This window comes from Leopardus geoffroyi, chromosome B1 (genome assembly GCF_018350155.1).
Source record: "Leopardus geoffroyi isolate Oge1 chromosome B1, O.geoffroyi_Oge1_pat1.0, whole genome shotgun sequence".
Taxonomy (NCBI): Eukaryota; Metazoa; Chordata; class Mammalia; order Carnivora; family Felidae; genus Leopardus; species Leopardus geoffroyi.
This window is the reverse complement of record NC_059327.1, coordinates 72,612,310-72,637,741: the sequence shown is the minus strand read 5'-3', so window position 1 is coordinate 72,637,741 and position 25,432 is coordinate 72,612,310. Positions and strand designations below refer to the sequence as shown.

Sequence of the window (25,432 nt, the reverse complement as noted above, 5' to 3'; positions counted from 1 at the left end):
CACCAACAAACTGTAACCTTAGATGGCAAATAAAATCATTTACTCTTTGTGCATCTCAGTTCCTTCACTTATAAAATATCAGGGTTTTACTTGGTAAGCTTTAAGGATTCCTTTATCCCCCCGATTTATGGTTTTGTTTAAAATACAGACAAAAATCTTATGAAGGACTAAAAATAATACTTGGGTTTTTTTTTTATGTGTACCAAAGTACATTTTTGAATTCAAATAGTCTTAAAACCAAGAACTGCTTTTGCAAGAATTAACTATCCATTTAATATCCCTTCTTATATATAATTGAAAGCTTTTATCTGTCTATTTCACAGCAGAACATCTGGTAAAAAAAAAAAAAAAAAAAAAGGAGAGTCAGTCACCTGTTTTATTTGCATGATGACAAGTAATTGCTTTCTGGGTCTTTCCTTCCCTGAATTTGACAGTTAAATATAATCAAAACCAAGATTTTATAAAACAACCTAATTACTTAAAAGTTTGGAAATTCGTTTTCTTTTGTAACAATCTAGGAAAATAATAATGTGTATTAAAACATACATGTGACCAGTATTTGTTCCAGTTGTTCCATGTTATTAAGTGGCTAATGTGATCTGTGATTTCATTCACTTCATACATTTATTTGATCATGTTTGATCCTTTATCCTACAATTTCTTAGTATCTTTGGTTAATACATTCCTAAAATACCTGTTCTTATACACATTTTAAAAGTAGCTACTGTTTTATTTTTAAACTTAACATCTGTTTTTGTCATTTAATATTTAAAAAATAATGGTTTGTAAATTTTCCCCTCTTGTATCAAATGTCACAATAAACTTTGCATGTATACTCAATTCTTAGATGTCAGCAGCAGTGAATAATTTTGCCATATGATGTCACCTAAATATATTTTTTAGCGTGGCTTTGAAAGGAAATTTAAATATTATATTGATTTTGCTCTTCTTTATGGCTTATTTTTTTGCAGGGGTGGGTGGTTAGCATCAGTAAAATGTGTATGAGAAGCTGCACTTAGTCTTCTGCCTGTCATGCCTTTGTTTATGCTTCCTATTTAAAATTTAGTAGACGATAATTGCTTATGCTGTAAGCAGTATAATTTAGTGAGTGGACTAGTGAATGGAGACAGAAGATGTTTTGGAAAATGGTTTTACTGTGATGAATTTATTCAAGTGATCATCTGTGCTTTTAACTACTTGAAAATTATTCAGTGTGGGTTGCTTCCAGGCTTTTTGGTTGGATTAAATATATCTAATTTTATTAGTTAATTTCAGATATATCATCTATTCTAGAGCAATTTATCCTCTGTTTAGAGTAATACATCTCTATGTAAGACATGGTAGGGCATTACCTCCAAAAATGGTGCACTTACCTCTGGGGATTCAAAACAAAAGAAAACAAAATTAAAAAAAACCTTTAGTCTCCCCATCTAATTAGAAGTTTTAAATCACCAGAATATTGATAAGTACTTGGATTTTCTTGCTTCTTATATTTGTAGTATTGGCCTAAAGATATGCTAGTTACATGTGAGGCATTATTTATCTCATAGTAAGTGACATTTGAACTATAAAAATGACGTGTATATGGATTTTTTATACATAATGTAATTCATATTTTAAGAAAATGATTTGTCTAACTATATACCTTCCTGCATTGTTTTGATTCAGTAAATATAATCTATATACCACATTAATAGTGAGTGAATTAGTGAATTCTATGATTGTATCTGTAAGTTTAGGTTAAAAAGTAGATAGTAATGCAATTATTAGAGAACAGTCTGTTGTAATTTTATTGCCTGATAATTTGGTGAGGACGCTCTGAAACATCTCTTTTGTGTTTAAACTGTGTAGCTTGTTTTTTATATACAACTTAAGGGATTGGCATTTAAATAAATAAACTTGAATAAGAAAATGTAAACTAGGATATACAATTCTATCTTCCTTATTCAGTAGATAACTATGTTGACCTTTGCTTTTCATTTTGATTTTCTTTTATTATGTTTTCTAAGGATATTATTAATAGAGATATTTTACTTTTTTTTAACTTTTTTTTTTGGACTCCTGTTTTCTATGTAGATTTTTATAAGACTGCAGAGCAAGCCCATTAACTTAATATTTTTTCTTGTTACCTTTGTTTCAGCAGTACATGTTCCAGTCTGCTTGTTTACTGGCCAGGTTATGGGGTAAACAAATCATTTTGCAGCTTATGTGCCATATATGTGTATGGCTTTTTTGTCTTCCATTGCTATGTTAATGTTTAGTTCAAGGGTGACTAAATCCGTAGTAATGAATTTATGAAAATTATAGATTATTTTGGGCACAGAATTTATAGGATTCCAAGTGAACCAGTATGAGTCTATGGAAAACAGGTTTAATGTTGTATTCTGCATTATAAAGTTACAATTTTTACCAAAAGTAAAAGAAATAATCAAGCCGAGATGATTCTTACCTGTGTCTACTATGTGTCTACCTGTTTCCTTGAGAGCTCACAAATCAAATTTCGTTGTGTGATCAAGAATCCCTTAGAGATTCCTTGGTATGAAATTTAGCTTTATCAAGTACAGAAATAGTGATGATACCAGAGTATTGGAAAGTTACTCCTTCTCCCTTAAGAACAAGAGGAGAAAAGGACATGTTAAGCAAAAATAGGATTGCTTGCCCTATGAAAGCACTCTCCTAGTTTCTGAGGGGGTTTTCTGAATGTGATGAAAGGATTATTTTTCTTTTTTCACTTCATAAATTTTTTTCCGTATGATTTACTTAGTAGTAGACTTAAGATTTTTAACTTCTTGTATTGCAGTGCATCTAAGATATCTGGGATTTTTCTGCTCTTTTTCCAGTCATCTACTTTTTATTTATATTCCAGCATTTTTAAAAATCTCACCTCTCTGATTTTTAAAAATCTTTGTACTTTTATTTACTTTTACTTATTTTTATTTATTGTAGTTTATGTGCAAACAAGGAGTTACTACATTAGTGAACATGACTTGGGAGAGAGATAGATAAACTCTTCCGTTAATTCTCTAAGGCCTCTGAAAATGGATTGTTGATGTCAACCACTCTTTAATTTGAATTGGTAAATGAGGGAATTATTTCATTACCTTAAGATTTCAGGTAATTTTTTTTTCAGTTTCTTTAATTTGATATTTTATATTGAGAGTTTCTCTATGACAAGAAAAATTCTGTAGTCCACTCCCAAATATTTATATTTAGATATGGTGTATGAATAAACCAAAACTAAATAATCCAAGTATAATTGGCTTATTTATTTATATTTATCCTGAGATGCTGTTTAAATGTATAGTTCATCAGTTCAGGGAATTTATGTATCCTATTATAAGACTCAATAGGAAAAGTTGGAAACTTACCCTCAGCTCAGCTTCTTATTGGGGAGGGATGGCATTGTTTCATATTGATGGAATGCATGGACTTAAGTAGAATATTTATCTTCCCTCTGTCTTTTCTTTTTTATTTCTTTCTTTTTTTTTTAACTGGTAATGGATGGCTTATTCCCTTTAATCTTAACCTCATTCTATGAAAGATATGGGTTATTAAAAGTATGTAAAATACAAAAGGATTCAAATTTTAAATTGAAAGAATTGAAGCAGCGGGGAATTATGAATAGGAAAATAAAGCCAAGCAAAACTAAACAATTTATTGTTTAGGGATGTATGAATATGTGACAAAACCAAAGAGAAAAGCAAGGGAATGATTAACACTTAAAAAACAGGATCATGAAAAAAATTAGGGTCATAATTACTTTCAGGGTTAGAAGGAGAAATTGGAAATGATGCAAGAGAGACTTCTAAGTTACTGATAATTTTCTGTTTGTAAGCCTGGGTGGTGAGTACATGTTTTTATTTTTTAAATAATGTGACCTGTACATTTGTATATTACACCTTTTTCTGTTTCTATAACATTATTTAATAATTAAGTAAATAAGCTGCCAAAGAATGAAAGTTAGCTAGTCAGCCAAGAGTAAGAACTTGAATAATTTTGTCAAAACTAGAATGAGTCATTATACTATAGAGATTCTCAAATTAGTGTAATTCAGGGTAATAAAGTTGTGTAGTTTCTAGACCATATATTTTTATTCTGCTCAGACTGTATCTGAAATGTTTTCTTTTGGACCCCAGAGTTTAATTAAACCTTGACAACTATGGAGGACCTGGAAACTCTGTAATGTGAAGTAGGACAGTGAACAACTAAAGAATTTGGGGCTATTTAGACTGTAAATACTAATATTTATAGGGGAAATATGATTGCTGTCTTTAAATGTTTGAAGAGCTGGTACGTGGAAGAAAGACTTTAATATGAAGCTCCACAGGTTAGAATTAAATCTAATAGAGGAAAGTTTCAGGGAGGCAGATTATGATTTAATATAACCCAGAACTGTGTAAGTTTTTAAAGGACGAAAAACTCTGTATCACTCAGTTAAAAAAGAAAAAAATTAATGTTTATTTTAAATGTTTATATTGCTAAATGTATGGGGAAAGGTAAGATTCTTTACTAGACTATTTTAACTCAGAATTATCTTCCTTAACAGTGCTTGGAGTATATTAGCTTGCTGTTTTGAAGTCCTCTGAAAAATGTACTTTTTGAAACTTTGACTTAAGAAAGTTTTGGCATTCTTATTCTTAAATGAATAATCCTTTTGTTTATTATTATTCACTCTTTTAGGCTTTCTTTTCTCATACTTGGTTTATTAACTGTTAATCCTGGTTAATATGTATGTTCATTAACTAAATACTGAACACTGCTTTTATAAAGCCCTGAGGATTTGTAGTGAATCAGACCCAGTTGCTGCCTGCCTTCATAGGGTTTATATTCCATTGAGAGAGATACTCAGTTACAGTTCTGGTAAACATTGTGAAGAGGTACAGGGTGTATGAGAAGATGTAGTTGGATGACCTGACCTAATCTGGGATGAGAGGATCAGTTAATAGTATATTGCATTTAGAAAGAATTTCAGCAAAATAAAATTTACTACTTTAAATTTTGTATTGCATATAGGCTTCATAGACTAAAAGAGCATGGCATTTGGAGCCAGATTTCCTGAGTCCATATCCCAGCTTCATTACTTATTTGGAAAAAGTTATTTTAACCTCTTTGTTCTTCAGTTTCCTCATCTGTAAAATGGGAGTGTTAACAGTTTTTATCTCGAAGGGTAATTGTATGTATTAAATGAATTAAAATTTTAAAAGGCCCATTATAGTGCCTTTTGTATATTAAAATGTGCCATATAAGTACTGAAAAATAATATTTATTCAGAAAACAAATCCAAGAGTTTCCAATCACTTATGATAATAAATATTATTAGTAATAGTAAGGATAGTTAAGATTCTTTGAACACTAACCATAGGTACTATACTAAATGCCTTTATATATTATTCTGATGCCTCTTTTAGGTAAATATTACTTTAACATCTACACTTTTTTTTGGTAACAGATGAAGAAACTTGAGTCTTTTTTTTTTTTTTTTTTTTTTTTTAAATTTTTTTTTCAATGTTTATTTATTTTTGGGACAGAGAGAGACAGAGCATGAACGGGGTAGGGGCAGAGAGAGAGGGAGACACAGAATCGGAAACAGGCTCCAGGCTCTGAGCCATCAGCCCAGAGCCTGACGCGGGGCTCGAACTCCCGGACCGCGAGATCGTGACCTGGCTGAAGTCGGACGCTTAACCGACTGCGCCACCCAGGCGCCCCGAAACTTGAGTCTTTAGTAGGTTAAATAATTTGCCCAGGATCCCTCAGTTAGCTAAGAGGCTGTTCTTTGTAACTTCACATGATTCTAGTGAAAAACTGACCTTAGTCTAATGTTAAGCATATGATAACAGACTGAATTCGTAGGATCTTTTCGGCCAATTATGCTTCTAAAAGTTAAAATGAATGAGATGGGTCTTTGGTCCACGCTTTACTTCCTTTTCAGAGACCATTTTATCTCATCAGCCCTTCAAGCCGGTTTATTAGACCACTTGAGTGTAGTGCGGACCTCAGAAATCTCTCAAGCCTAAATGAATCATTCTAAATTACAAAGATCTTATAAACAGAACTTGTTTACAAGCTAACTTTGAGATTTTTAAGCTTACTTTAGGGTAAGCATTGACAACCAGTAGTATATGTTGTATCAAGGTGGTGGATGATAAATTTTTTTTTTCCATCTATCAGATGCTAGACAGAATTTCAAATAGGCGGAATTTGTTTCTATCTATTTCATGGTCCCCTTGTTGCTTGGTACTCTCATTTTGTTCTCTGATTATATTCAAAACATATAAATACATGATTCATCCATATAATTTTTCACTCCACTTATATTTAACTATGTTTTTTCATTGTTATTTCCTTGCTTAGGAACCTACCAATGGCTTGCTGTTGTGGTACCATCAGGTCCTCTGAACTCCACATTCTCTTTTTCGGAATGTTCTAATGTTTTTCCCCATTTTACCTAACCATAGACAAATACCCTTTGTTTTGATCATCTGAATTTGCCATGCTTATTGGTACTTCCAGGCTTTTCCTAGTGTCGTTCACTCTGCTTAGAATATTCTTCTACTTGCTTTCATTTACTTAACCTCTTACATTAAGCTTTTCTTAGACACAGTAGCTGAGAATTGTTACTTCTTGTTCTTCATAATATTACTCAACAATTCAGTAATTTTTATATTACTATTTACTGTTATAAAATTTTTGATACATCAGGATTGTAAAGCCAAGGGACTTTGTACATAAGTTTTTTTTTTAATTTGTTATTATTTTTCCTGCATTTAATATTTAGCATGTCGTGCTTTTCAAATAATTGAAAATGATGTACATGCTGTAAGATTAAAAGGTAATGATTCTTAGGAAAAATAAAGTTTGCCTGTGCTTTGAGCAGAAAGTAAAAAAAGATTGGAAAATAAATGTCTGAGTTGGTAGGTACAGAACAATTACATTATGCATGGTGGTTAACAGGACACTATAGATTTATATTTCAATTAAGTAGAAATAATCAGTATCTAGTTTTTAAAATGCTGATTAAATGAGTATTTCAAAATAGTGAAACCCTTAATATATAGGCTGAGTCATGTGGGTTATTTTATGTTAAAGATGTATATATTTTATTTATATGTATAAATGAAATTTGTATAGTGGAAGAATAGGAGATTATGATTGTAGTAGTATAGAATATACTAGATCATATTACATATAATTTTATACTTTTCATTGACCATTATGATAGCCTAAGTTCATTACACAAGACACAGTTATATTTAGTGCCATCTATAGCATTTGTTAAGCCTCTACAAAGGGAAAATAATTGGCAATAGCTTATTGTATGTTATTTCTAAACTTGAGGTTATAATAGCTTGCATTTCTTCTTCATTCTTCTACACAGGTACAGACTAAGAAGATGGAGTTCTTTCAGTTTATTTTTCTAAAGGCAGGAAAAGCCCTGAAAATTGAGGTTGCTAACATAGATGCCTTATTTGGAATATACTGGAATCCTGTGCATTTAGTTATTTTCTGTTCTGAAAAGAAATGGCAGTATGCCATATCTGAGAGTCTGAAAAACAGTTCTTCATTTTACATACCAGTTACTATAAAATTTATGTAGAATTCTTTTTCAAACTGATAACCAGTAAAATCTTCAGAGATACACAGTATGCTCATATGATTAGTCTTAAGTGACTTTTAAAACTTTTCATCACATGTTTATAGAACAATTCGTATCTACAGTGTTAGGTCTTTGTGGATACAATGAAAATCAATACCTCAATTAGCAGGAATTTTACTAGTTTATCTTTTCTGGCTTTTATTCCTACATAACAGAAGACTAAAAATAATGTATCTAATGATTGCAGTTTTATAGAAAACAAGATCCTGTCTGTGAACTTTGAGCTTTAATGTATCCTATTGACTTTCTGACATGCCTTTTCGTTTCCGTAGTTTTTCCTTGTGTCTTGATTACTGAATAATCCCTTAGCTAAATAATCACTTGTGTTATATAGCTGAAACTAAAAAAAAAAAAAAAAAAAGGAAAAAAAGAAAAAAATTCTTCTGAGGTAATTTCTTGGAATATATTTATTAACAGTCATACTTTTTCAAGGGAATGATGCTAACAAATGGCAAATTGAAGTACTAGCAGTAACCTTGTATTGACATTTACTTGAGATTCTGCTGATGGTTTTTACTTTTACTTTGAGGATTATCATCATCTCTTCTGTATATTAACAGAAATGTAATTGTCTTAGGTTGGCAGTTTAAATGCCAGCATTTTTCCTGTTAAATTTAACTAAAGATTAACAAAAAATTAATTGTAAAACTACAGGTGGTAGTATGTGAAAGCCTTATGGAGGGAAGTCTGAGTCCATATTTAGTAATAATTTCAATTAGCATCTCTACTGAAAATCACCATTATAGTTTTTAAATTACTCTGAATCATTTTTATTTTATTTTGACCATACTTGTATTATAATCGGTGGTATTATTTTTTAATCGTAACTATAAATGATCAATTTCTCATATATGTATGTCACTATATACACAAATGGTAACTGTTGTGATTTCCCTCCTTTTTTAACTTTATAAGTTATTACATTATGTACAAACAGAAAAGTCCACAAATTGTGACTGTGAGCTTTGTGATTTACCACAGAGGGACCATGTCTGTTTAACTACCAGATGAAGACATAAAATATCAACACCCCAAAAGCCTCCTTTGTTTGTAGCCCCACCCACACATTACCTTCTCTCTTCCCAAAGGAAACCATCCTTCTCTCTTCTGTGTTTTTGAAATTTATACAACATTTTACATACTTTTTGTCTGGCTTCTTTCAACATTGTGAATAAAGATTGGTCCATGTTGTGGCAGTACTGTTCATTCACTCTCACGGATTCCAGTATTCCATCAAAATGTTAGGATTTATTTGCTATTTCTTTTTTTTTAATGTTTATTTATTTCTGAGATAAAGAAAGACAGAGCACGACCAGGGGAGAGGCAGAGAGAGAGGGAGACACAGAATCCAAAGCAGGCTCCAGACTGTGATCTGTCAGCACAGAGCCTGACATGGGGCTTGAACTCACAAACTGTGAGATCATGACCTGAGCTGAAGTCAGATGCTTAACCAACTGAGCCACCCAGGTGCTATTTCTTTTGTTGGTAGAAGTTTGAGGTGCTTTCAGTTCAGGCTATTTGAATAACGATGCTGTGAAGATTGTTTTGTTTTGTTTTGTTTACATGTTTTTTACATGTTTATTTTAGAGAGAATGCAAGCAGGGGAGGGGCAGAGAGAGAGGGGGACAGAGGTTCTGAAGCAGGCTCTGTGCTGAGAGCAGAGAGCCTGATGTTGATGTCGGGGTCAAACTCAAGAACGGTGAGGTCATGACCTGAGCCGAAGTCAGATGCTTAACTGACTCAGCCACCCAGGTGCCCTTGTGAAGATTCTTGCATATGTTCCTGTTGAATACTTCGGAGTAAAAGTGGGTCATATTTTTAAAAATTTAGTAAATAATGCCAGCTTTTCAAAGTGATTATATAAATTTACATTTCATAAGCAGTATATGGGGTTTCGGTTGTGCTACACTCTTGCCAACACTTGGTCTTTTAGTTTTTGAAAATTTTGAACATTCTGGTTAGTATATATTACTATCTCATTGAGATTATAACTTTTATATCACTGTTTACTAATAATATTGAACATCTTTTAATAAGATAATAGGGCATTAAGGTATCCTCTTGATGAAAATGTCTTATTTTAAGTCTCTTTTCTCTGTATTATATTGGGTTGTTTGTTTTTTTCTTTATTAAGATACAAGCCCTTGTCGGATACATATTTTACAAATACCTTTGACGTTGGTGGCCTGAGCTAGGAGAGAGAAAAGCCATTTTCACTCAGTTTTGGTTCCCTGCCTGAGGTGCTGACCCAGTTTGTTGTCAAAAGAGTCGGTCAGAATATACAGATCCTATAGGGTTGTGTCATCCTCTCTTAGTCATTTTTACTAATTCTAGTTAGCCCTAGCTTGCTTTTATAACTTCCATGGCTTTGCCTGATCTACTTATTTTTTCTCATCAAGACATTGCAGCATTTTAGCCAGGCAGTACTTAACTCATTGTTAGGAAAATCAAGATGTGGCTAAAGATCAGAGGCTCAATAGCAAGCTGGGTTGTAGCAGTGATGTCAGTCCATTGATTGTCTTTAGAGAGTGAATGATGGAAAAAACAAATTCTTACTGATAGACAAATATGATCTGCTAAAGACACATGCTTTTGTAGAACTTACTATCTGGTGTTTTTCTGGGAAAAAAACCATAACTGCTTTATTTGAAACAAAATATGCTGCATTTGAAAATAAATACCTTCTTCTACTGTGTGGCTTGCCTTTCTACTCTATTCATGGTATACACTTTGAAAAATACAGAAGTTCTTACTGTTAGTATGTTCAATTTATCAATCTTTTAAACTTAGTAGTTTCTGTCCTGCTTAAGAAAACTTTGCTTACCTCAAATTCACGAAATATTTTCTTATATTTTAGAAATTTTTTATCCTTTAAATTTATTGTGAAGTATGTGTTCAAGTTTTATTTTGCCTTCATATGTATAATCATTTACACAGCACTATTTATTGAAAAGACTACTCTTTTCCTGTTGCTTTGCAATGCCATCATTAGTGTAAATCAAGTATGTTATGTATATGTGTGTATGTACACTCATGCACACCTATCTACACATATATGCCTTATTCTGGATTCTTTATTCCATTGATCTAAATTAATTTACTACATTGTTTTGGTTACATTACTGTGAAAAGTCTTAATATTTGGTATAGAGAGTATCTTTATCCTTTCTTTTCCCCTCAGTTACCTTGGCTCTTCTCAGCCCTTATATTTCCATATGAACTTTACAATTAGATTGTAAATTTATACACAGTTTATACCAAAAAGAAGTCTTACTGGGACTCTGGTTAAAATTTAATTGCTTCTATATAGATCAATTTGCAAAGAAATGACATTTTATAGTATTGGAACTTCTGATCCATGAACATGATAGATCTCTCCATTTATTTAGGCTTTCTTTAATTTCTCCAAACATTCAATAATTTACCGTGTAAATTTCTCCTACATCTTTAATTAGATTTATTTGTAGGTATATAATGTTTTCCAATGCCATTGTAAAAGGTGCTTTTTAATTTTGATTTCTGAATGTTCCTGTTTGTATAAATACAATTTATTTTTTTATGTATTGAATAAAACTATTTGATTCTAATGGTTTGATCCTACATTATTTAAAATTTTCTGCCTACACAGTCATGTCAGTTGCAAATGATGAACTTTTTCCTTCCTTTCTATCCTTAAACTTCTCTTTTTTCTCTTGCCTTATTGCACTGGCTAGAACCGCTTGTCCAGCATTGAATACAAATGATAGAAAGTATCCTTTTAAACTTTCAATATTTCTTCATTAAGGTATGATGTTTGTTGTAGCTTTTATTATTATTATTTTTATTAAATTTTTTTTTGATGTTTATTTTTGAGAAAGAGAGACAGCATGAGTGGGGGAGGGGCAGAGAGAGAGGGAGACCTGGAATCCAAAACAGGCTCCAGGCTCTGGACTCAACACAAGCCCTGTGGGGTTTGAACTAGCAAACTAGGAGATCATGACCTGAGCTGAACTGAGCTCGGACAAATAGCTGACTGAGCAACCCAGGTGCCCCTGTTGTAGCCTTTATTAATAGAAGCCCTTTGTTACGTTAAGGACATTTCCTTCTATTCCTAGTTTGTTAAGAGTTCTTTTATCAAGGATGAGTTGTGTGATGAATTTTATCAAATACTTTTTTGCATCTACCTAATTACATTATTTTTATCTCTTATTTAATGTAGTGAATTGCATGGATGTTTCAATGTAACATCAACCCTGTGTTTCTGAAATAGATGCAGTTTGGTAATCATACATTGTCCTTTTAATGTACTGCTAAATTTCATTTTTGATATTTAGGATTTTTACATCTGTGTTCATTAGTGAGATTGGCCCAGACCTTTCCTCCTAAAAATAGGAAGTTTTTTTTTCGCTTTGGTCTTAGTTTAGAGTTTTCAGCCTTTCTGTTATTGCAATATATGTATATTCAGGCTACAAATTTCCCTAATAAAGTATGGTTATAGCTACATCAGTTATGTTTTGCTGCATTTCATTTTTATAATTTAAAAAAAAATTTTTTTTAAAAATATTTGTTTACTCTTGAGACAGAGAGAGACAGAGCATGAACGGGGGAGGGTCAGAGAGAGAGGGAGACACAGAATCGGAAGCAGGCTCCAGGCTCTGAGCTGTCAGCACAGAGCCCGACGCGGGGCTCGAACTCACAGACCGTGAGATCATGACCTGAGCTGAAGTCGGACGCTTAACCGACTGAGCCACCCAGGTGCCCCTATAATTTTTTTCAAAATATTTTATTTTGATTTCTTCTTGAACATGGGTATAAAATTCTAAATACATGCAATTTTTGTGGTTACATATATATGTATGTAAACTCCAACATCCACTCTTAACTTATTGAAATCTAATACTAATTAATGCTTTTACCACATTCTAGACAAGGTAAGAATCTTCATATTTCTTCTTTCAGTTTGTATAGTGTCTTGGTATTTCCATATGTTTTAAATTTGTATATTTTAACCACTGCATACCTAATTATAATTGCTTTTTGTTAATATACATTTGTATTCATTTACCACTTACATATTTATCATTTCCTTTACTCTTCATTTCCTGTTAAATCTCTAAACTTCTACTATGATTGTTTCTTTATATTCTGCCCAAAGAACATTCATTATATTTCCTTTGGTGTGGATATGCTTATGACAGATTATCTCAGTTTTATTTACCTGAATATGTCTGTGATTTACGTACCTTTTCATTTATGTAAATTGTTACGTGCTGTCAAACCGTATATATGGGTACGGGTATTATATGTACATATATATATATATATATATGTATATATACATTTTTTTTTTTAGATCAGTTATTTCCTTTAGCCCTTTGAAGTTATAATTCCACTCACTGTCTTCTGGCTTCCATGGTTTCTGTTGAGAAGTCAGTGGTGGGGCGCCTGGGTGGTGCAGTCGGTTAAGCGTCCGACTTCAGCCAGGTCACGATCTCGCGGTCCGTGAGTTCGAGCCCCGCGTCGGGCTCTGGGCTGATCGCTCAGAGCCTGGAGCCTGTTTCCGATTCTGTGTGTCCCTCTCTCTCTGCCCCTCCCCCGTTCATGCTCTGTCTCTCTCTGTCCCAAAAATAAATAAACGTTGAAAAAAAAAATTAAAAAAAAAAAAAAAAAAAAAAAAGAAGTCAGTGGTAATTTACTTACTGCTCCTTTTAACCATAAACCCTTCCTATCCCTGGGAAAGTTTTAATATTTTCTCTTTGTGATTTTTGGAAGTGTCATGGTGATGGACTTACATATTGTTTTCTTGGTCTTTATCTTAACTGAGACCCTTCACCACTTCTGAAATCTGTAGATTAATGTTAATCATTTGTTTTAGAAAGTTCTAAGTTAATCTGTTTTCAAATACTGCTTTTGTCTCATTTCTTCCTTTTTATAATGGTATTCCAATTACACTTATGTTAGACCTCTTTAGTGTATCCCATGTATGTATTCTACATTTTTCATTGTTTTGTATGGTTAGTCTGTGTATTTTCTTCAGACCTTTTGTTTGGTTCATGAATTCTTTTTTTTTTTTTTTTTGTAATCTGTGTCTAACATGCCGATAAAACCATTTGTTTGGATTTATTTCTCAGTTCTAGAATTTCATTTGACTCTTTATGCTTTGTATTTTTTCTTCAAAAATTTCAGTCTTTTATTTCCTTTAGCATGTTAGGCATAGTTATTAATATTCAGTTCTGAAAACTTTATCTAAATTCCCTGTAGATCAGTTAGAGTTAACTGTTGTTTCTGTTGGTTTTAGGTCACATTGTTTTATCTTTGTATGACTGGTTATTTTTGATTGAATGTCCGATATTGTCTATGAAAAATATAGAGGTAATTTGAAAGCTAGCATGTTGTTACGTTTACTCAGAGAAGATTTATTTTGCTTCAGAAAGATGGCCAAGGGACTGGCAATCACAGATTGCCTTAATCCAGGCAGGGATTGGGAAGAATTGAAGTTGAATTTAGTCTCTTTAAAAGTTGGTCTACTTCTAGTTCAGTTTTATTCAGATTCACTAGCTCCCCAGCTCTAATTTTGCCCTTTTAAAAGGCACGGAAATTTGTCTGTCTCCTGTTATCTTCCCTTGTCTGTCAGATCCCTCTTGAGTTGGTCAGTCCTTCTAGGGGAAACACACCTCCAAAAGATGTGTAAACCACTTTGGGTTTCCTTCTTATCCAAGATTATGGTCCCGTAATTCTTCACTATCTTTCTTGGTCCTTCTCAGTGCTTTCAGATGGATATTTTTGCTTTTAATAATTACCTACATTTTCTAATTCTCACCAGGAGGGTTGATTGAAGTTATCTAATTTCATCATATAAAAATCAAGAAAATATTGTGAATTTTTTTTCTGCTGAGTACTCTTTAAGATGGCTATTTAAAAATCTGTCATTCTGTGTGGATCATCAAACATTTTCATTTGTTCATACTTTTTTGCACAGTATATTAGCATGGAGTTGGATGTACATCCCTACCAGAAAACTTTAAGGGATATAAAGAGATAACCACTAAAATGTATGAATGTCCAAAGTTGTACTATACAGATATGGTTACATTAGGCTTCAAGTAGATAAAGTTTAGCTGTTAATAACATTTTTTTAAGCTTAGTATTATTTTGGCCATCTATATCTTTTTAAGACCGAAGGAAAGGATTTTGATATTTCTCACATTTGTTTAGGTTCTTTGGCTATCTACTTATCAGAAGTTAGGCAGTCTTATTTGTTTTTAGTCCTTTATTTTATTAGTAGAGTAGTATTTCTTGGAAAAACCAACTAATAAGGACTTAATTTGTATAGGAAGATTTTTTTTTTTTTTTTGGTAATGTATTAACTCAGACTTTTTGTTCAGAATACCTTTCTCTTTGTTCATCTTTGCAGAAATTCAGAAATTATTTGTCACTTGTTTCTTTTGTTCTCTAATTTTATTTTCCTATTTACTGATCAGAAGGTTTTTAACTAAAGTTATCAAGGATTCCATGCACTTCCAAGATTAGGGATAACTAAAGACTCCATTCTTTTCTGTCTTCACTGCTTACAGACAGGGAACACAGTCTCTTCAGCCTGGACCTATATAGAAGAATTTGGAGAAAATAAACAGGTAAGAAAAAGTCTTTAGGAATGTTAAGTGATCTATTTAGTTTTCAGAAAGTCAGTTACAAGTTATTCTTATGGTTATAAGAAGATATATTTTAAATTGTCGAATGAAAGCTTGTGAAATATTTTGATTATGATAGCTTTATTTAATTATAGATTCATTAAGCAGAGTTTTAAAAGGTTAAACTAGTTTCCATAGTTCAGGTCTTCTTAAAGCTTATAAACATACTAGTGTAACATTTTGAACCACCAAACAGGATAAACAGTATTTTAATGTAGATGTAGTGGGAGTGAATGTAATATGTAGATTATTCAGCATTTCTCAAACTTCTCTGAAGAATTTTTATCTATATTTTTGAACTAATAAAACCAAAATTATTTTTGATACCATTTAGAATAAAAGGTATGTTTACTAGGATTCACTCTTTAGTTTTTCCAACATTCTATTGAGAAGGAGAAGTTTTAGTAGGTTGTTAAAGGTGGTTTATAGTTTGAATAATGACTACCATTCAGACCATTCAGACTCCTTTTCACATGTTGAGGCAAAAAGAATGTTGTTGTTCCCTGAGCAGAATCCATGTACTAGTTCTGTGTTTTTGAGTAAGGTATTTCATCTTTCTGTGCCTTAATTTCCTGGTTGTTAAAGAAGAAAATAATAGTACTTATTGTAAGGCTATTATAAAGATTAAGGTAGTGCTGATGTTGTAGAGTTATTTTTGGCACTTAGTAAGCACTCAAGTATAACTTCCTAATAGAATTCACACTTCAGGTATAAGGAAATCTATTTATTATGCTTGAGGCGTATAACTTTATTTTTATAGATCTTAACATATAAATTCAAGTATGTGTTGCTATTCTCAGAAATACCTTTTCTTAAAAGTTTTTGTACAAATTTTGAATGATGAGGACTAATTTTACTGATAGAAATGAAACTTGAAAAGAGTTGCTATCTTTCCTAAGGCTTTTTTTCTTCTCTTTACTTTTGCCTAGATAGTTTTTCTAGGGAACTGCAGTTTTTGAGCCATACTGAAGCCTAGGTAAACTGTAGCTCAGATCATAATTTTCTGTCTTATCAGTTCCTTTTCTGTTAATCTTTTCCAAATGGTTTAGAAATTGTCATTAAAAGGAATTTGACATAATCTATTAAACAGAGGTAGCAAACTGGAAGCTCCAGATATGGTTTGGTCTCCTTCGTTTTTTGCAAGGAAAGCAGCTTGGTTTAATTTCAGTACAAATAGCTAGACTCCTATTTTACATTTGGTCCTCTTTGAGTTCTCTGTTTGTTTGTTACATTTTAGCCCCTGAGGGCATTTGAATTTGTGATCACTGTGTTTAACATAGTTCAAGAATTTTTCTGTTTTGCTTTCAGTGTTTTCCTATCACATATTGGCCCCATTAAAAGTTCTTCCCAAAGTGATTTGCAAAGTTGTTCAGTGAAATGACTCTCTAAGGTCAGACAAATTTGGGAAAAACTGTGTACTATATACTGCCCTTGGAAAAATCATAATGCTTATTAGCATGTTGAAAATCATTGTAGTAGCAATCTGTGTAAGTGTTAAATCCATTTTGACTAAATTTTTTTCAAGATTTTATTTGGCTAAGGGATTCTTATTTTGAAGTCCTTGAATTGTATGGGGATATAGGTTATGAAACCCTGAAACTAACTCAAAGAAATGCTTGAGTTTTGTTTATAACCTTATTGAGGTATAATTTACCTACAATAAAATGCACATTTAAAGTGTACACTTTGGTCAGTTTTGATTAATGTCTACATCTGTGAAATGATATCATAATCAAGAAACAAACATTTCTGACACGCCTAATGTAACGTTACTCCTTTGGCCTTCTTTCCCAGGTGACCTGATTGCTGGCACTGTATATTATTAGTGTGCTTTTGCTAGAATTTCAAACCTTTGTTTTTGAAAGTTTAAGTTACAATCTTTAGATAATTTGGAATGAAACAGTTTTAATTTCTTAAAAATAAAATTACAGATATCTGACAATTATGTTTATGTAAATTGTAATGTGCTGTCAAAAGTTTCACAGTAAGAATTTGAAACCCAAATTATTCTTTCAAAATTATATGGAAAAGCAACCTTGTGAATTAAAAAAAAATTACTTGAATTAAAAACAAAAGCAGATGATTTTTACCCTACCCCAAAACTGAATCTGAGAAATATAATTACTCTAGTAAAAACAGAGAACTAACAAACTTATACTTTATAAGAAAGGAGTTAGAGATAATAACTTTCATTCTTATCCAGCTGCCATTACTAAGATTAGCATTCTCAAAGCCTCCTAAAAATCCTCTTAAAACAGAAGAACTGACCTAAGTTACTGTGAGCCTAGTCTTTCTTAGAAAAAAACATTGGTCACTTCATGTTTCCTCTTGCTCTTTGCTGTCAGTCGCCTATAGCAAAAATTAAGTAGAGGATAAAAATAGGTTTTTTTGGTCAGAATTTAATTGTAATAAGGGAAGTAAATGAGGTAAAAATGCCAGTAAATTTGATAATAACTGTTGTATTGATAATATTAATAACTCATGTATTAGCCAAAAGTATTACTTAAAAATTTCTAGTTAATGACTTTTAAGTATGTCATAGGCTAAAAGTTGTTTAATAATTAGCAATTTTGAAAATTCCTTCCTCTGCTTCATAGTTAGCTCTTGATATTTTTTACTAGGATGGAGAGTACAAAATAATGATAAATGTTATTTACATTATAATATAGTATTTAAAATCTCTGTTTGAACCCAGTCATGTTTTTGTGTTGCGGTATGTACAATCCTGTTAAAAAAACGCTTTGGCAGCTAGAGTACAGTGAAAGAAAGTAACTGAGTCATTTCAGTTATGGCTGTTTGAATGTTAGAAATTGAAGTAATAAAATGGTGATGTGAGGAAATTTTTAAAGACATTTTAATAAAGATCCCAAAGAAATCTAAAGAAGTGATTCAAATATGTATTAAAGGTAGGGATATGTGTTAAAGGCATGGGAAATGCATTTTATAGATCAAAGTAATCAGGTGGTTCATTCTCATTCATTACTTTTGGGAGGGTAAAACAGTATAGCTTTCTTGGAAAACAGTTTGGCAGTACCTAAAAAAGTTAAACATAAAATTACCATTTGATGGGGCACCTGGGTAGTTCAGTCAGTTGAGCTCCCAACTCTTGATTTTGGCTCAGGCCATGATCTCATGGTGGTGAGGTTGAGCCCCACGTTGGGCTCTGTGCTGACAGTGCAGAGCCTTCTTGGGAATTTTGCTCTCCCTCTCTCTCTGTTCCTATCCCTGTTCCTGTGTACACACTGTGCTCTCTCCCTCTCTTTCTCTCTCTCTCTCACACACTCAAAATAAATAAACAAACATTGGAAAAATTACCATATGACCCAGCATATCCCATTTCTAGTTATTTACTCCAGAGAATGGAAAACATGTGTCCATACAAAATTTTGTACACATTATTCCTTAGCAGCATTATTCATAACAGCCAACAGGTAGAAACAAAGTAAATGTCCGTTGACTGATTGGATAAACAAAATGTGGTATGTTCACGCAAGAGATACAAAAATGAATGAAGTTCTCATATATACTACAACATGGATGAACCTTGAAAACGTTACGTGAAGAAGTCAGTTAAAAAAAGATGACATGAATTGTATGATCCCATTTATATCAAAAATCCAGAATAGGCAAATCAATAGAAACAGAAAAATTAGTGGTTGCTAGGCCTGGGGGAGAGATTGGTGGGGGGGGTGACTGCTAATAGGTACAGTTTTTGTTTAAGGTGATGAAAATCACCTTAAGGTGAGAAAGGATAGTGGTGTTGGTTGCACAACTTCGTGAATGTTTTAAAAAACACTGAATTGTACACCTAAAAGGGTACATCAGAAAGAGGGAGTGGATGTGAAGGTAGAACTTAAATAGTTAACAAGGAGAAGAAAAAAACAATTATGAGGAGTATACTTATTAACGGAAAATTGAAGAGTGTGGTCAGAAACGAACTAAAAGAAAAAGCCAAAATAAGTATATAAGAAGATACTTTCATTGAGCACAACTTAAAGTCTCTATTAAGGAATTCCTCCCTCTTTATATGAAGCAGAAAAGCAGAGAATCCATGGTGTTTGCTCAAGATGTGTAAGACAATCAAAAACAAACAAAAAAACTAGACACAAATGGAGTAAAGCAGTTTACGTCCATTGCATAGATTTTCACTGAGAAATGTATTGGTGGTATTCATCTCTTGTGTTGGACAGAGAAATGTAGTAGACCAACTTACATTGCTTACAAAAGTGGGATTGACAAGTAGGTGGTGAATGTGCCGCCAGTCTCTGCACTTGCTCCCGTGTCAGCGGCACAACAGTTACTAACTATACACTTTCCTGCTCATTCTAGACTCAGCTTCCAAATCATTTGGAATTTGGGATCCTTTTAGCCATACTACTTGATTAGAATTGGCACGTAAGGTTAAGCCTATATGCTAGTCTTTATATAGATCAAAGTTATTCTGTGAAAATGTTTATATTCATTCAAGATATAAATACAGAATTCTAGAGGATTTGATCAAAATGCTATCTCTATATTAGAGCAAGTTATTCTCACACATTTTTTTCTTTTGTAAAAGGGCCTTTTCTTCAAATGAAATTATTAGATAACATGTAGCATATAAAACAAGGGAATGCAGAGCTGTGTGGGTCGAAATACAAGTGTCGGGCTGGGCAGGTGCAAGCTGCAGCCAGGTAGCTTAGCGCACCATCTACTATATTTCTGTTCCCCTAGCCATGACAACCTCTTGATATACTTTCCTCAAGATTGCCAGAGTGAAAAAGTTTGGTCAAGTAGAGTAGTTTCCTAGGAATTAGGAGGCCTAATTTTTAACTTGTTTTTCTTCAACACTGGGAATATTGAACAGTCACTTAACTGTCTTTTGTCTGTGTCATTTTTCAGTGAAAAGAGGTGGTTGGAATTAGAGGCTACTGAGGACTTAACCGATCCCTGGTTTATGATATTGAATTAGAGAATTTGATTAGTTAAAAACTTTATTAATAATAATCAACAATAGAAAGTCAAACCAATAAAAATGAACAAAAGGCTTGGATACATATCTTACTAAAGAACATATTCAAATGGGCACTGAATACATTATTAATCACAAGGGAAATCCAAATTAAAACCAAAATGAGATACCATTTCACATTACTGGAATAGTTCTGATTAAAAACTCTAGCAATAGGGGCGCCTGGGTGGCGCAGTCGGTTAAGCGTCCGACTTCAGCCAGGTCACGATCTCGCGGTCTGTGAGTTCGAGCCCCGCGTCGGGTTCTGGGCTGATGGCTCAGAGCCTGGAGCCTGCTTCCGATTCTGTGTCTCCCTTTCTCTCTGCCCCTCCTCCGTTCATGCTCTGTCTCTCTCTGTCCCAAAAATAAATAAACGTTGAGAAAAAAAATTAAAAAAAAAAAAAAACCTCTAGCAATAAATACCAAATGTTGGTGAAGATGTGGGGCAGCCCGAGCTCTCATAGTTTACTGGTGTGAATGTAAAATGGTCACACCATGGAGAATGGTGCAGCAGTATCTATTTGCCCTATGATCCAATAATTTTAATCCCAGTTATTTACCCAAAATAAATGAAAACATATATCCACAAAAAGAATTGTGGAAGAATGCTCATAGTAGCTTTATTCGTAATAGAGCTTAGAAACAGCTCAAATATTTATCTGTCAACAGGTAAATGGATAAAAAACATGGTATATACATACAACAATACTGATGAACAATAAAAAAGGAATAAACTACTGACATACATGACATACATGGATGAATCTTAGAAATTATATTGAGAGAAAGAAGCTGGACATAAAAATAAGTTAAAAAATACATTTTATGTGAAGTTTAAGGATAGGCAAATCTAAGCTATAGTGAGAAATCAGAAAGTGGTTGCCTCCAACAGAAGGGCTATTGATTGAAAGGGAGCACAGGGAGCTTCTGGATTGGTGGATATGTGTTAGATCTTGTTTTAGGTATTGTTTGCATAAGTTTATACAATTATCAAAACTCATTGAAATGAACACATATGATGTATGCATTTTATTGTATGTAAATTGTACCTTAATTTAAAAAGAATATTAAGACAGTTGAGTAATTCTGAGTGTAAAACTCGTATCATTCCCTTCAGAAAGGGAAAGGGGAGTGTAGATCCCAGTCTGAGGCAGAAACAGTGGGATTGAAGAGCTAAGGATGTTCATTGGGAAACAAAACCAGGGATGGGCAAGTTAAGTATGTGGTAGGAATTTTGACTCACTTATTAATTTGTTATTTTATAAAAGTCAGTGATTCTTTCTGATTTTTATTTTCTGTGATATATATTGTGTGTTAGAGCTAAGGAAAACATGACTTATCTAGGTTTATGTCACTAGTTACTATTTGATAATGTGTTTTCTAATCACCCAGATGTGTTTTTCTGAATATGTTTAGATTCTTATATTGCAATAAAATTTATTTTTGAAATGCTTGTAAAATCTTAACAAACATTGAAGCTTTCATTTCTTAAGCTTTGTAGTATCAGGGGGAAATTTTTTTTTCTTGGTTTATCCTATATGAATAAAGTCTTCAAAATCAACATTTAATTTTGTATTTTAGTCTCTTTAGAAATGTGAGAAGACCACAGCTGATTAGTGTGTTTTTACCTAGGAGACCATTAGGAATGCCCATTTTCAGACCTAAGTACTGTGCCAGTAGCCAATTGCCTGGCTGTCTTCTTTGTGAAATGATTTCCTGAAGATACCTCTTTTATTTATATTTCAGTGAATAGGCTGCATTAACTGTTGCATGGATGTCAGCCCCAACTGAAAGTAATTTCTCTGAAAACTACATTTTCCCTGAGAAGTCGAACAGTTAAAAGATCTGTTTTTCTAAATCATATTGTCTGTGACTGCATTGTTAAAAATTGAAAGAGCTAGTTGTATTGTAGATACATGGCTAATAAGGAATTGACTATTTTTGTGTAATAATCTTTAGGAGGAGAGAATCAGAACTTTTTTTTTAAGCAATTGAGTTATAGGAGCATTAAGGTTTCTGTCAATACTAAATACCATACCCTTCAGGCAAAGTGGATCCTTTAAGAGAAGAAAAATAATTCTGTGATACCTACTTATCCTACTTTGGATATTAGAAAAGCAAATGGTATCAGAGTAATTCTTTATCCAATTTCAAAATGCTGAAAGTATTTTGAACTGGATATTTTTAATGTATTTTTCTTCTCGGAACAGACTGCTTTTATTAATCTTATGGGTACCATTAATAAAAAATAAAAAGATTATAAAATTAATAAAGTTAGAGTTTTATGGTGCTAGAAATTAAACCTATATTTAACTGATTTTTGTTTTTTCCATTTTTTTTCTTAACTAGGTCCTTACTGATGTTGCTTGAGCTTACTCTCCTGCAGTTGGTCTCATTCCTGTTGGCTAAATATTAAGTCCCATGACAACATTCAGTTAATGCTCAGTGTTTTAGGCCTCATCTATAATACCAGGAAAATATAGAAAAAAACCTTATTTGTACATTGGATTACCTAATTCCTTTTCTTTCCTTCCTAGAAACACCATGACTTTTATAAATAATCATTTTATAGTCATTGTCAGACCCTTGGCTTCTACTACCCTAAAGAACATAGTTGAGTTTTTGGAAAGTACAGGATTTACCAATTTGGTCTTTAATATTCATAAACATATATAAACATTATAATTAATGAAGCAGGAAATTATTGGTGCATAAGATGAATGTTTATTGTGGAATAGTAATATTTCAAATATAATTGGTTTTTAAAAAAATAATTTGGTTTTAATTTTTGGGTTTTTCTATACTATAAGTTGATAATGGTTTCTTGAAGTTAATTTTATAAACATGATTCATTTTATTGTTTTATGGTACAAGTAGGAACTCTAATGTTAAATTGGTGTATTGAGTTATACAAACGTTTATATTAGTATTTAAATAATGAAATATTGGTCAGTTAGTTTACACCAAATGTTTTTGCAGTCCAGGGGAGAATGCTTCGTCTGGTTTGATGCCTAATACAGTTTCAAGAAAAAATAAGCAAATATGAATTTGCTGTTTTTTATCTTTTCTCCATGGACTACCCTTTAGCATCAGAACCAAATTTAAAAGGAGCTTCATTGTGGAGCAAGAGAAATCAGAGGTTCTCTTTTTTTTTTCTGTGATCAAAAAGACACAAAGCTTATAATTGAAAGATATGTAAGAAAAAGATATCCAAGAATGCATTCTAGTAATATCTCTGAAGCGCTGAGTCAGTGAAAGAAACGTAATACTGGCTGATAAAACTATCAGAACTTGCAATGCAGTGAATGCTCAGTCTTTACCAGCAAAATAGTATTAGCAGGATTTCGGATGTTAGGACATTATGTTAAACTGTGATTATAGTTTTAATGCTTTGTCTCTTTGAATTAAATTTGTATCCATAAAGATGTGCAGCATAATTGTTCATGTATTTATTTACAGACTACAATTTCCGTCGCAGCTCAATAAATAGTCTTTCCCCTGTTAGTGCTACCCTCTCTTCTGCGACTCCCAGCGTGCTTCCTTATACTTCAAGGCCTTATTCTTATCCAAGCTATCCCTTGTCACCAACAATATCACTTGCTAATGGCAGCCATGTTGGACAGCGACTATATATCTCCAATCAGGCCTCATTCTTCTGAAGAAGATATTGTAAACATGAGTATGAAAGTTTCTTTGTAAAGCATGCAAACTAAAATACTTTAGTTTCATTTTAGAATCGGGTTTACGCATTTGGTTTTAAAATGATAAATATATATTTATTTCAACATAGGAAACATCAACCGTAATTCTGAATAACCTACAGTTCTAGAACTTATAAAAATGCTAAGTTTAAAAAGTTATTCAGTGGTTACCCTTGATAAAGGTATAGCAAACTACTATTCTTTTTAAACTTTTGGGATTTTAAATACTTCTAATTCCTGAGTGGGAAATAGAACCCAGTAGTTTATGTTAAATTTTTGCATAATAATTTTGCTGAATAGCATTTCACAAATATTTAAGCACTTGCAGAGAATGGTTATACTAGATTTGATTACCAAGGATCACTATCTATATTAGAGATTATAAGAATTGTATAACCAGAAGCATCTAACTATTATGTAGAAAGTAATGAAGGGACAAAAGATTAAGATGCAAATTTTATGCAGTACCAAGAAAAAGCAGTATACCATTGTGGTCCTTGAAAACAACTATAAATATTTTAGTTAATTATTTGTTATAGTAATAAATTATAAATTTGCTGTTAATGTATTTCAGGTTTTTATAGTTATGCTTCTTTTGTTTTTGACATTCACTATATAGTTGTTTGAATAGTATGTGTTAATGGTTTTTTAATGTTGAAATCATGTGTTGTTTAATTTTTGTACTTGAATTCAAATTCTTTGACATTAAATATGCGATGCTTCTCATATGCATGTGTTTTATTTTTGTTTATTAGTAAGCACAAAAAAATTAGCTCTCACAATCACTTTGAGCTTTTCATGGGACCAAAGCAAAGGATATTGCGTACAGAAGATTGTTAGTTTGGTGAAACACAGTAACCAAAATCGTTTTCGGGAGCCAATAGAAATATTTTGTTGGTAAAACCAGTGAAGTTTCCCTCTTTTACTTAATTCATACTTAATGAATCCGGTCATTTTGAGAGTTGAATGGTTTGGTAAGGTATATTTATAATGAATTTCTTTTCAAAAAATTCTTTTAATGTTTATTATTTATCTTAGAGTGTGGGAGCGGGGGAGGGGCAGAGAGAGAGAGAGACATACAGAATCTGAAGTGGTCTCCAGGCTCCTAGTTGTCAGCACAGATCCCAATGTGGGGCTCAAATCCATGGACCATGAGATCATGACCTGAACTAAAGTCAGACACTTAACCAACTGAGTCACCCAGGTGCCCCTATAATGAATTTCTAATGATGGTTTACATAATTGAAAATGAAATAAAAATTTTTCTGCTCTTAGATACCAACTGCTAACTCTGTTGATTAACTCATTCTATAGCTGCAGAGGACATGGAATTTGCATACACAGAATATGAAATAGTTGTAGATGATTTCTTCTACTAGCTTAAAGTTTCTAGCAGAAGTTATATGGAAGGTTGCCT

The 25,432-nt window shown here is 32.5% G+C and overlaps 1 protein-coding gene across 6 annotated transcripts in view; it reads left to right on the top strand.

Moving 5' to 3' along the window:
- RBM46 (RNA binding motif protein 46) overlaps window positions 1-24,739 on the top strand; it is a 50,433-nt gene extending 25,694 nt beyond the window's left edge. For 2 of the 6 annotated variants that reach the window (XM_045464953.1, XM_045464945.1), the window contains exon 5: window positions 23,774-24,739. In XM_045464953.1, the coding sequence (XP_045320909.1) occupies window positions 23,774-23,973 (200 nt within the window). In that variant the 3' untranslated portion in view covers window positions 23,974-24,739. Of the gene's footprint in view, window positions 1-11,367; window positions 11,439-15,207; window positions 15,268-22,663 lie in introns of all 6 variants that reach the window. The other 4 variants (XR_006709133.1, XM_045464968.1, XM_045464971.1 and 1 more) reach the window with 4 other exon arrangements.
- Window positions 24,740-25,432: the final 693 nt, after the last annotated feature.